This window comes from Ailuropoda melanoleuca, chromosome 10 (genome assembly GCF_002007445.2).
Source record: "Ailuropoda melanoleuca isolate Jingjing chromosome 10, ASM200744v2, whole genome shotgun sequence".
NCBI lineage: Eukaryota > Metazoa > Chordata > Mammalia > Carnivora > Ursidae > Ailuropoda > Ailuropoda melanoleuca.
This window is the reverse complement of record NC_048227.1, coordinates 39,753,490-39,767,058: the sequence shown is the minus strand read 5'-3', so window position 1 is coordinate 39,767,058 and position 13,569 is coordinate 39,753,490. Positions and strand designations below refer to the sequence as shown.

Genomic DNA, 13,569 nt, shown 5'->3' with positions numbered 1-13,569 from the left:
GTTTGGAATCTTTTAAAAAATTTTTGGTATTTCAGGGGCGCCTGGGTGGCTCAGTGGGTTAAGCGTCTGCCTTCAGCTCAGGTCATGATCTTGCAGTCCTGGTAATGCGGTTTTGGAATATAGGTGAGGTTTGGTGGGGTGAGGTCCGGAGCCAACGACCAAGAAAGAATTCTTGAGACGTCTTTGGTGCAAAATGGTGATTTTATTAAAGCACGGCAACACAGCCCACGGGCAAAAAGAGCTGCTGCACTGGGGTCTTGAGGAGTGGCTGATTATATCCTCGGGATTTGGGGGAAGTAAGAAAAAAGGTTTTCGAAACAACTTTCATATGCTAAAGAGGACCAACCCAGAAGATATCAGAGGCCTTGCCATTGTCAAGTTAAGGTGGTTTTCCCATCTATCAAGGTATTAACATTAAGATAGTTGGGAGATTCCTGAAAGAATGTCGTACAAGTCCCACCCGGGAGTGAGGGGTGGTGGGAGGTTGCAGGGTGTCATCTTATGCTTTGTTTTCAGCTAGCCCTCTGCTCCCTCATTACTGGGTGGGCCTCATGTTGGGCTCCCTGCTCAGCAGGGAGACTGCTTCGCCCTCCCCCTCTATACCACCACCATTTGTGCGCACATGCGCTCTCATGCTCTCAAATAAATCTTTAAAAAATTTTTGATATTTCTAGGTTATATAGTATCAATCCTTGCCGTTAGAGGTGAAGACATTATTGTAGTTGGTATAACTTTCTTCTACATTTTCTAATTTGGGTACCTTTCTCACTCAAATTGTTGTAACACTTACTGTCTATTAACCGTATCTGCACAACTTGTTTCTTATGCATTTTCATTTTTCTAGATCTACTTATTTATTTTTAGAGAGAGAGACAGTGGAAGGGTGCAGGGAGGACAGAGGGAGAGGGAAAAGAATCTCAGACAGACATCCCACTGAGTGCAGAGCCCATGACCCTAAGATCATGACCTGAGCTGAAACTCAGGGAGTCAGACACTCAACCTACTGTGCCACCCAGGCGCCCCTCCTACACATTTTGTATTGAATTGGATAAGATGCTTACCACCAGTCCTGTTCCTAAGGTATGGCTTAATTGGCTGGATTTCTTTATAAGCAGATTTTTCAGAAGGGCTCATGGTACCTTTTTTTTTAAACTTTTTTTTAAAATTTTTATCTTATTTAAGATTTTATATATTTGACATAGACAGAGATATACCACAAGTAGAGCAGCAGGGAGAGGGAGAAGCAGGCTCCCTCTAGAGCCGGTCGCGGGGCTCTATCCCAGGACCCTGGGATCATGACCTGAGCCGTTAACTGACTGAGCCACCCAGTGCCCCTAACTTGTTTTTTGTTTTTTTTTTTTTTAAAGAAATTTTGACTTCTCAGATAAAATAACCCTGGAAGTATCAAAAGGAGGTTTAAATCACCCGGGTGGCTCAGTCGGTTAGATGAAGTGTCAGCCTCTGGGTTTTGGCTCAGTTCAACATCTCCTGGATCCGGGAATCAGCTTCATGTGGGGCTCCCTGCTCAGCAGGGAGGCTGCTTGAGATTCTCGCCCTCTGCCCTTCCCCCCACATGCGTGTGCGCGCTCTAAAATAAATAATTTAAAAAAGAAAATTCACATGTTTAGAAGTAATACGAAAATCTTCATTTTAGAAATAAGTCAGTAACACCAGATCATTTAATTCTGAATTTGAATTTTCCAAAGACGGATATGCAGATGCAAATGCATACAACCATCCAATGTTATTTTAAAATTTATCAATTTTCATATGTTGTCAATTCAGATTAAAAAAAGAGCTGAGCAGGTGAGAAATTTACTATTTCTGTGGAGAATCTCGTCCTATATAATATCATTGCTAACTTATTTACTTTAACCAGGTCGTGATCTTTGCGGTTAGGTAATATGGCTACAAAGTAAAGTGCATTTATTTCATCCCTGGAGTTTTCTTGAGTGGGTGCTTTATTTTTGAAATTTCATAACTTAAGCAGGATGTATCTCATTGTTGAATTTTCCAAATTATATTTTCCTGACATAGTAGTTTATTTTGATCTGTAGATATTTTTTAAACAAAATATTTAATCATGGGGAAAAGTATAGTTATTATGTACCCATCACCCAGCTTAAAAAATAAACTATTACTGTTAAAATCTCCTGGGTACCCATCTGTGGCTGTAAACTCTTTCCTCCCATGTGAGGTTTTGTGTTTATTATCATGCATGTCACTTATTACCTATGAATGTATCCCTAAATGGTATTCTCTTACAAGTTAATCTTATTTAAGTTGTAGACAGACTGTAATCGTCCTTCTGCAACTTGGGTTTTTTTGTTTCTTAGCCTCAGTTTTTTAAAGACGTATCCATAATGATGCATGGAGGTCTAGCTCTTGCATTTGACTGTTGGGTATCATTGCAGCAGTATACCACAATTAGATTTGGTTCCTTATTTCAGGGAGATTTTTCCCTTTTATTGACTATTATGCCCTCCAATCACCTTGGTCACACTTCTGGTTCCAGTGTGACCAGTTTCACATGTGCTTCCAATAACTTATTGCCGGTAGCACCTCATCTAGTCTAAAAGCCTGCTGGTTCCGGCCTATACTCAGCTCAAGTGTGGCAGTTAACACCCTCAAGTGGGTGGGGAATGGAAGCTCCTGCTTCCTATTTTTGGATAGACCATTTTGGGAGACCTGTATGTGCTTCTTAGGAGGTACCGTGGAAATTAAGCCCCCATTGCCTGTAGCAGTAACCTTGACAGCACAGTCTTAACTTTTCCTCCTCATGCTTCTCAGTCTGTCACTTACACCCTCAGGAATCACCTCCCAAATAAACTACCTGCACAGAGTTCTTTTCTCAGGCCTTGCTTTTGGGGAAGCCAAGATCTGTATCTATGAATACTTTTTATTTTTCTTGGGTTTTGTTGCTTAGTCTCTATACCTTCTCACGAGAGACCAAGAAGCCCTGTGCTACACAAGACTGCTCCGTTTTGCTTCAGAACCTTTTGCATCTTTCCTTGGCTATCACTTTTGGAACAGTGTGGCTTTGGGTTTTGTCTCTTTATCGTTATGGTATATGCTTCTGGAGAACCACTGTACCTATCTTCCTGTCTGCTTGTTTCTTTCCTCTTTTGTGTTTTAGGGACACCAGTTATCCTAAGGTTGGATTATCTTGTACCCAATTTTATTTATCTTTCTCTGATTGCTTTCAATTTATGTTTCTTAAAATCTGTATTCTCTGATTATCATAGGCCTCAGTTATTTATTTTCAATTATGAATGTTCGTTTGTATTTCTTAATTATTTAATAAAAAATGTTTGATCATCAATTTGTCTATTTAATATTTAAACTGCCTTTTATCTCTTTTTCTGCCTTTCAGTTCTTACTACAATCACAAATCTTAAGCACTTTCGATGAATGTCTTTGTATTCGTTTGGTTTTATTTTTCTAGACTAGAGTTCTTTGATCTTCTTTCCCTCCCTCTCCTCCCTCTCCCCCACTTTCAGTTTGCCTACTTGTTTTGCCTATTTTTCATCTTGCTTATGCTTGACCATTCTGCCCACGTTTCTGTTTGTTCCTGCATTGTGTGAGATTTCACTCTCCATTTGAGATTTGTTCTTGGCCCAATTACGTTGCTTTTGTGATTACAAAAATATAAACTCCAGGGCTTTTCCACTCTTGTCTCTCTGGTAGGTTCTGGTGTCCTGTATACATTACTCCTCAACTCTGACTTGGCATATTAAATTTTTGCTTAGCCAGCTCTGATATTTTTTCACTTTCCTATAAAAGTTCCTCCTCTGATTCTTACTGCCCACACAAAACCATATCAAGATCTCCGTTTAACTGGGGAATGTCTTGTGTTTCCATTGGAGAGAACTTTAGTGTCCTGCCTAGAATCTTCACTTCTGGAAAGTAATGGAATTCACTTCTTTGTTTTACTCCTCTCCCACAGCTCTATAGCATCTCCCTCCAGTCGTAGATGAAAAAAATACTGGGATTCATCTTTTTCTCTCCAGCTTGGGGTATTGATGAGAAGTGTAAATTCGAGTTAGGAGCCTTGCCAAACAGGGCTTCTCCATTCCTCTTCAGAAGCTGCTGTTTGTCTCCTTGGCTATCCCTTTTGAAGTTTCTAACTTTGGACTGTGCCTATCCTATATATTTGTTGCTGGAGAACCAACCAGTCTGCCTGTTTTTTTTACCTACCTTCCTTTCTTTCTCCTCATCATTCTTTCTTCCACCCTTTTCGTTTTAATTTGATAATGGGTGGGAGTTGGGAGGTGGGAAATTATATAAAGAGGCCTTCATTCCACTACTTCATCCCAGAGACTTTTTAGGTTCTTTAATTTGTTTTGTTTTTAATTATGGGAAAATATATACAACATTAAATTTACCATTTTAACTATTTTTAAATGTGCAGTCAGTGGCATTAAGTCCATTAACATACAACCATCACCACCAACCCTATCCAGAGTTCTTCATTTATAAAACTGGAACTGTGTTCATTGTAAAAAGTGACTCTCCAGTTCTCCTTTTCCCTCAGTCTGTTTATTTTGGTTTTTTAATTTACATCATAAAAAATGTTTCTGTGCCTTTGGAAAACTGCTATTGAAGATATTTTCTGCTTTGGTATTTAAATCTTTGTGAATATAACTTGGTCTTAGAATTTACTTTTAGGAAAAGTTTGTTGCCAGGCAGCACTGTACTATATAGTTAGATTCCTTTTTGTATCTGGTTGCTAAAAAGCACAGTAACTATCTTTACCTTGGGTTTTCTGGTATGATTTTATACCTCCATTTTATTTTTATGTGTTAATTCCCCTCAGAGCCTTTTTTGGAGCAAGTGAGGTATAATAAATAAGCAGTTCTTTTAAAGATTTTATTTATTTGAGAGAGAGGAGAGAGCAAGAGAGCACAAGCACGGGGGGACAGAGGTAGAGGGTAAAGCAGACTCCCCTGCCAGGCAGGGACCCCAGGATTATGACCTGAGCTGAAGGCAGGCGCTTAACCTACTGAGCCACCCAAGAGCCCCAGAAATAAGCAATTTTTAAGTAGCTTTTAGTTTATATTGGAAACAGAATTTTTTGTGTGTTGTTCATTTGAATGTAAACATTTTATTATCGAAGTTCAAAACTTGTCAGCTGGAAAGCTTTAAAATTGACCTGTATAACTAAGTTTGTTTTGTTTTGTTTTCCAGCAGACTTTATATTTAAGATAGGCAGAAAATCTTAGTGGTTATGTTAAGTTTGGGAGACATTATGTCCAAAATAAAACCTTAATTTTAAAGGAAGAAGATAATATTTATTATGTGCTTATTATGTGACACATTTTTCTTAATCCTTATAAGAACCTCTAGTTTAATAGATTATCCCCATTTTTCATAGTGAAAAGCTCATTTATGTAAGATGACTTTCCCATGGACTCATAGTAAAAGTAGAGCTGGAATTTGAATCCTTCTTTTCTCCTAGGAAAAATTATAATATATAAATATAATATTATTGCTTTACCTATATTGGCAAAACACTTTATAGTATAAACATGAACTGTTATAGCCATTATTCTATAAATGCATTGGAAATGTTTATCTACTCCTAGGAAAATGGCCTAAGGAAATAACCTTTTTGTAGGGGCTTTAGTTATGTAGTTCCCAAAGACTAGAATTAAAAAAAAAAAAGACTGTAGTCTGAGATTTAAATTTAAAAATCAGCATATACTGTGGGGCTGGGGTGGCTTATTTGGGCATCTGACCTTTGACTTCTGCTCAGGTCATGATCTCAGGGTCGGGGCTCTGCACCAAGCTTGGAGCCTGCTTAAGATTCTCTCTCTCCCTCTCTCTCTCTGTTTGTGTCTCTCATAGGTTTTTGTCACTTAGCATAGTGCATTCGAGGCTCATTTAAGTATCTGAATAGTCTTTTTATTGATGAGTAGTATCCCATTGAATCTGGTACAAATTATTAACAATTTTGCTCTGTTTTGTTTTGTTTTTTTTTTAATGTTTAGCTTTCCAGAGTGTTGGATCTTCCACCAGAAAACTTGATCAAGTCAATATCTGCGGTTCCAATTTCCAGAAAAGAGTTAAGTATTTGTAACAACTTAAAATGTTGCTGACTTTGTCAGTATTTGAAAAAAAAAAATTGTTTTTCTTCAGTTTACAGAACAGACCTTGAAATTAACCATAAAATACATTGTAACCTATTACTCGGATTCACTTCAATAATGAAGTTAAAATCTGTATTTTACCTACTTTGACATGGCACGTTAAATTAGTACTCTTATGTTGTTTGATGTTTATGATATTAATGACAGTTATGGCAAAGTCTTTAAGAAAAATTAGCAACAAGGTCAAAATTTAATTCTGTAGTAGCAAATAAAAGGACTAAGATTGCAGTTAGAATTTTAGGGTTTTAAGGGATTTAAGAGATTATACACCTATCTGATGCTTGACTACTATAGTACTGTTTTTACCTGCTAGGTTTTTTTGTTTGATTCCATTTGAGGACTCCCAGTGATAGAAAACTGTTGGTTACATATAACCCTTAGTTTCTTTCTTGGATACAGGAAGATATCTCTTTGTAAGGTTGGTCCTTCTAATTGATACTTCTTTACCATTTGGCTAGAACAATTTCAGTATTTGGATAAAATGCCCTCTCAGTCAATTAATAATGATAAGACTTAGCTATATGGTAGGCATTTAAGCCCCAAGCTTTGGAAAGATATAATTATCAGTGCCATTATGACCTAATATTTTGTCTCCTTAACTTTGTCAGGATTTTAAGAGAGGGTAGGATGAATATTATTGTTCCCAGAATAGACAAAGAGTTAAGTGGAAGAGGAAGAGAAAGGCTACATGTGGGCTTGTTGAAAGAAAGCATCTTTAGAGGGGCCTGCTGCAACTTCCTTTACTGAGTTCTAAGAACAAAGGCAACCACAGTCCAAGAGGATCTCATAATTACACATCGATTAATGTGATACTCCAAGCCAGTTATCTATTTCATAAAAATTTGTAAATGGCATTTTGCATAATAATGAAAATATCTGCTTTTGTGTTATGTTTCAGAGGCCTTTAATAAGCTGAACAATCTTGGCTTATCTTTTGAAAAAGATTTTCTTCACCTGCCTGGAGCTCCTTTGGGCAGTTCTACTTTAATGATACTATACTTCACTATACCTTCGGTGTATAGAGAATAAATATTGGGGAGGATCTTAAACTTTTTCTAGGCTACAAGTCTAAAGTTCTGCATATTAAATTGATTTAAAATAAAAAGAGTCTCTGCTGCTGTGTCATAATAAACTCAGATGTCCTTTACAAAAACAAAGCCTAACTGTTCTGTATTTCTCACTTTATTCTAAAATGCTATTAAGCGCCAGGAGAATTTCTTTATATGGTTTATTTAATGTCCTATGAATCAGTTTATGCGGGCCTCCTAATTTTCTCGATTATATTATCAGCTATGGTGGAATTCCTGCTTAATACTGATCATAGTAGACAGGATTAATGACTTTGTTACCAGCCAATAATACTCAAGTCTGTGGGGTTTCACCCTAACACCAAAACAGCTCCTCAGAAGTAGTGGAAAAGTAGCTATTGCTTTTTAAACTTTTTTTTTAATAAACAATATGAAAGTAGAGCGAATAGTTTATGAAACCTCTATGTGTCATCACTCACTGTCATTGGCACACAGCAGTTGTGTTTCGTCTGTACCCCTACCCACTTTCCTTCTTCACAATGGATTGTTTTGACAGGTAAATTAATTTTTCTCTCACAAAAGCAAAACATAATCTTAAGGAAATCAGGAAAATATAGAAGAATAAGGAAAAAAATCCCTAATATGTTAGCAAGTTGGTGTACTTTTCATACTTCTCTTTGAATGTGTCTTAACAGCTTTTAAAAAAACATAGCTATGGGGGCTCCTGGGTGTCTCAGTCGGTTTAGTGTCCCCCTCTTGATTTCAGCTTAGGTCCTGATCTCCGGATCCTGAGATCAGGCCCCATGTCGGGCTCTAGGCTTAACTGTGGAGCCTGCTTGTGATTCTCTCTCTCCCCATCTTTGCCCCTCGCCCCTGCTTGTGTGTGTGTGCTCGCGCGCTCTTTCTCTAAAAAAAATTTAAAAACATAGTTATAAAACTACTGTATGTATGATTTTTGAACCCTTTTCCCTTTGACATCATTTGATTTTGATAAATATCACTTTTAATGCTCCTCTGTTGATGGACCTTTAGATTGCTTTGTTCTGACTTTTTACGTAATTCACATTCAACAATGATCTTTTTAAATAGACAAAGCATTAAGGAGGGCATGTATTGCATGGTGCACTGGGTGTTATATGCAAGTAATGAATCATGGAACTTTACATCAAAAACTAGGGAGTGTACTGTATGGTGACTAACATAATAAAAATTATTATTTAAGTAAGTAAATAAATAGATAGATAGATAGACAGACAGACAAAGCAAAAATTCCTTGTAGATATATAACTAAAACCTCCCAAAAGGGAAAACTGGGAAACAGATCAAGTCTGGTTTATCCACGCCCACCTCCCTAAAGAATTTAATTCTCTGTTGGGCCTTCCTTCCTGGCACATAACCCTTCATATAATTTCAGAATTCATGTTTTACTCCTAGCTTAATAAATTGGTGTTAATTATTGTTAATAGAATAAATGGGTGATTTTTTTTTTATTTGTCCTTCTACCACGGAACAAATTGGAAATATTTGTGATTCTACTGAGAAAAATTTTTTAACTGAAATGCATTCGTTTATTATTCATGTCTAGAATAAACTTACAGATGAGTATAGAAAAATCATGTGACCTCCTGGTGTTTCCTGGATGTTTGAGAGCCATCCTATAGGTTTATGGTCCTATTATACCTCGTATAAAGTATCCTAGCTGTTTGCCAAAAATTTAATCTTTGGTATATTCAAATCTGTATAATTTCAATTAATATTGTTGTGCTCATTACTTCTAATTTGATTTTTTTAAAAATCTTTGTGTGTTCGTGTCTTTTTCCCATTTTGTTAAACTAATGTCTTCAGTTTCCCTCATTATTGGCACAAGTCCTTGGCTAAACTCTCAGTCCTTTGGTAAGAATAAATACAATAAATACATTCAAACCTTATATGAATTTCCACAATTTCAGTTAATCTTTAGAAAATTGAATTGTCATGTCCTCAGGACTCAGGCCTGTTTAACATTTTTATTTAACATCAGAACTAGGGTTAGTATAATTTAACCAAGATTTAATTTCTCAGCAACACTGTGAAGTAGGTACCATTATCATCACCACTTTACTAAGGTACAAGAGAGGTTAAGCAAAATATCCAAGATCACACAGACACTGATTAGTAGATGTACTTGGGGGATGCCTGGGTGGCTCAGTCGTTAAGCGTCTGCCCAATGTCCTGGGATTGAGCCCTGCATCAGGCTCCCTGCTCTGCTGGGAGCCTGCTTCTTTCTCTCCCACTCCCCCTGTTTCTGTTCCCTCTCTTGCTGGCTGCTGTCTCTCTCTGTCAAATAAATAAATAAAATCTTAAAAAAAAAAATGGATGTACTTGGGTCTGTAGTTACAGCTCAAATGTCAGTAGGTGAGTTCGAGTTGTAAAGCATAATCCATACTAGGCTGCTGGATAATGTATTAAGGCTCAAGAAAAGTCTTTTTTTTTTTTTTTTAATATATATATATTTTTTCAGAGAGCACACGATCGGGGTGGTGGGGATGAGGAAGGGCACAGAGGGAGAGGGAGAGAAAGAATCCCAAGCAGCCTCCATGCCCAGCATGGGGCCAACAAGGGGCTCAATCCCACAACCCTGCAATCATGACCCGAGCCAAAAATCAAGAGTCAGACACCCAGACTGAGCCACCCACATGCCCCAAGGCCCAAGAAAATTCTTAATGGATATCAGGTATTTTAGGCATGTCCCTGAATTTCAAGAGTAAGAATGAAGTCATTTGTACCCCTCTAAAATATATCCTTTTGTGTCAGTGACAATGGATTAGACAGACAGTGGTTTAGTCCATTTATTCTGCCCATAGAGTCTCATCCTCTAATTTCTAATTCTCTAATTCCTTATTAAATGTCAGAAGATGTTTCAGCTTGGGTAATTATGTAGATGTGTGTACATCACTTTACGTTTTTATTACATTTTGAACTACCGATCTCACAGAGATATAAAGTTACAGTTAGGTAATAGAAGAGGAGGAACTTTAGAAGATAAAGTTCTAAATAAATAGAAGTTGATATTTCTAATTTCTTTGTTTTATATTTTGAAAACAAAACCCTTCCCTTCTGATAAAATTGTGTCGATTTGGAAAATCCATAGTGGTTAGTCTTTTTTGTTGTTTTTACACTAGTAATGTTTGTATCCTATTTCAATTTCTGTCTTTAGAGAAGTAGCTGATTTTCAGCTCTCTGTGGATTCTGTTTTGGAAAACAACAATGACCATTCAAGACCAGATATTCAAGTTCAAGCCATGAGACTGGCAGAGAAGGTACTTCAGCGCTATTATCTTTTTTAGACATTTTAACAAACTTATTATTTTAAAGAAGAAACTCTGCAGGCTATCTCAGGCATAATAATGAATTTATTTATTTTTTTTATTTTTTATTTTTTTAAAGATTTTATTTATTTATTCGACAGAGATAGAGACAGCCAGCGAGAGGAGGGAACACAAGCAGGGGGAGTGGGAGAGGAAGAAGCAGGTTCCTAGCAGAGGAGCCTGATGTGGGGCTCGATCCCATAACGCCGGGATCACGCCCTGAGCTGAAGGCAGATGCTTAACCGCTGTGCCACCCAGGTGCCCCATAATAATGAATTTAATAGTGTTTTTTTGTTAAAGGCACCTTGGAAAATATAATTTAAATTCATTTTAGCCGTGTGCTATAAGGTTAAGATGATTTTTCAAATTAGTTATAAAGCATTCCTCTTGAGCTGACATTGTTCAATTTTTTGATTACTTACAGGAGGACTGAAGTGTTAATTTAATTTACAGATTGAAGTTGGATGGACTTCTGAATTTAAAAGAACAAGCTTGATAAATTAGAGCAGTGGGTTGTAATTTTTAAAATGAGTTTCTGAGAAGATGAGCATTAAAATATGAGAAAAAAAATGATTAGATGTAAATAGAATCATGATTGCAGAGAAAAGTGGCTAGATGATTTAATAAACCTCTTTCATTTGTAATTTCTTTGATGGGTTTGGTATCTAAAAGAGGAAAGGATTATAGAGAATGACCAAATTTAAATTATTAGTGTAATACCATAAAAAACAGGGTTTTTAAAATAGGGTTATTACATGTGACACAGAGGCTTCTGGGCACACTGAAGGATTGGAACAATGAAAGTCACTATCACAGAAAAAGATGTGTAAAGAATGAGTATAATCAAAGAGCTTTGGTAGCTGAGTAAATATTTATTTGATCAGAAAATCAACCCAGATTTTTATCAGGAGGTACACCAGGAGTAGAGATCTAGTTGGTTAAAATTTTAAGGTATATTCACTGAAGACCAAGCATTTAAATGATTTCCATTTTATGTGTGGGTACAAGTGCTGCAGCATAGGGCCTGACAGAATGGCATGTCCTGTGGCTCTTGTACAAGGTGGGTGAGATAAAAAGAGTTCACTGCATGTCAAGGCACATAAGGTGGGGGTGAAGTGATGCAGGTCCTTCCATGTTAGATGGAGAATTTGAAGTGAGGGAATGGGAAAGAGGAAGAGATTCTGAAAATAGAATAGTGTTCTAGGCTGCAAAAGAAGGAAACTTGTCAGAGTGATGGACTTGAACAGATTGGCTAAGGCCCAGGTCCAGATGCCATGACTAAGAGATGAGACGCACCTGCTGCCTTTGGACTCCAGTTTGATAGTATTAAAACTACAAATCTCATTTATAACATACTTATTTTACTTGATTTTTAATCTTTTCAGCTGAAATGTGATACAGTGGTGAGTGAAATCAGCACTGGTCAAGGGACTGTAAATTTCAAAATTAACAGAGAGCTATTAACAAAGGTAAGAATGGGTTCTGTTCCACCTATGCTCCTTTACTCACTCTGATTTAGCTACAGTGATTTCCCCCCAGTTCTTAAAACTTTGCCTCCTCTTGCCTCAAAACCTTACACATTCTGATTCCCCTTACTGGAGTGCCACTCCAAATTAAGTCCTGCTTACTCAGTTCTTGATATTTCCTGGGCTGTGCCTTTCTGTCCCCTTCATTTATGTGCTCTACTAGCAGTGGGTATCTCTCCTTCACAGAACTTACCATAGTTTCTATTTTACATTCTTTTTATTTGATTAATGCCTCTTACCCTTTAAATTATAATTTCCATTTGGGCTTATAGCATCTGTTTTTCTCGCTATTGGATCCCCAGTTCCTAGCACAGTGCCTGGCATGCAGTAGGTGTAAGATAACTATTGTTGAATGAATTAATGAACTTTGTATTGAATACACGAAAAGTACTGCTGGTTTCAGCTCTCTGGTAGCCTGTAATCTGTTGGAAGCATAAGATTTATACAGAAGAAACTATAAAATAGCTTATTCTTTTAATAAAAGAGGTATTAAAACAAAAAAAGTGGATTGATACAATAAGCATAAGAAAGATCAGAAAACTCAGGATGGCCTGGAGGAGTTGGGGAAATGACATAAAGGAATTGGGTCTCATGTGAGATTGTGGAGGACAGAAAATCCTGGATAGGCAGTGGTATGAAATCTTTTGTTGAGAGTTTCATCTCAATTGAAATTTAAAATTTATCATAGTGCATGCTTTAGGCTGTTATTTTTTTAAAAAAGAAATATATACTGGTATTGAGTTGGTAGGGCTTAATAATGCTCAGCAGAGAGGCTGCTTCTCCCTCTGCCCCTCCCTCTCCCTGTGCTCCTGGGCATGCACGCTCTCTCTCTCTCAAATAAATAATAAATAAATGTTTTATTTATTTATTAAAGAGAGAGAGCACGAATGGGAGGAGGGGCAGAAGGAGAGGGAGAAGTAGACTCCCCACTCAGGGAGGAACTTGACATGGGGCTCGATTCCAGGACCTTCAGATCATGACCTGAGCTGAAATCAGGCACTTAACCAACTGAGCCATCCAGGTGCCCCAACAGTCTCAATTTTTATAAAAGCAGAAATGCAGCTCACCAGAGCGCCTACCAAACTCCAGTCTACTTCATAAGCAGCAGTATGTTACCTCTTCTGTTTTCCCTGAGATGGGAAAATGTGCTGTTAGATGGAGTTTGCCTTTCCAGCCAGCTTAACTGACAGAGATATGGTTTATATATCAAGCAAGGCGTGTGTTTACTTAATAATTTAAAATTTCAGTGGCCACGAATTTTCATGCTTTATTACAATGAACAAACTATGAGATTTTCTCTGATTTAGGAATGCACACTAGCTTGCTTATTAAAAGTATTCCCAAATCCTTCTCAGTTGACAGCAGAGGGACAAGATCTGGGCCTTTGAGGTCCAGCTACTCTTTCTCACCTGGAAATCCTCCGAGAGTCTGGTTGTTAGTGTGATTTTATTAAAGGAACAAGCCGATTGCTCACAGTAGCCCTGCTCAGTGTCACAATAAACATACATCCTAAACTAGT

At 37.3% G+C, this 13,569-nt stretch overlaps 1 protein-coding gene across 3 annotated transcripts in view; it reads left to right on the top strand.

Annotated features, from left to right (window-relative positions):
• Nucleotides 1–13,569, top strand: part of RARS2 (arginyl-tRNA synthetase 2, mitochondrial) — a 62,486-nt gene that overhangs the window by 7,656 nt on the left and 41,261 nt on the right. For all 3 annotated transcript variants that reach the window (XR_004628563.1, XR_004628562.1, XM_034670759.1), the window contains exons 2-4: nucleotides 5,991–6,064; nucleotides 10,374–10,476; nucleotides 11,910–11,993. Coding sequence is in view for 1 of the 3 variants with exons in the window: in XM_034670759.1 (XP_034526650.1) it covers nucleotides 5,991–6,064; nucleotides 10,374–10,476; nucleotides 11,910–11,993 (261 nt within the window). In the remaining 2 variants the exon portion in view is untranslated. The remainder of the gene's footprint in view (nucleotides 1–5,990; nucleotides 6,065–10,373; nucleotides 10,477–11,909; nucleotides 11,994–13,569) is intronic.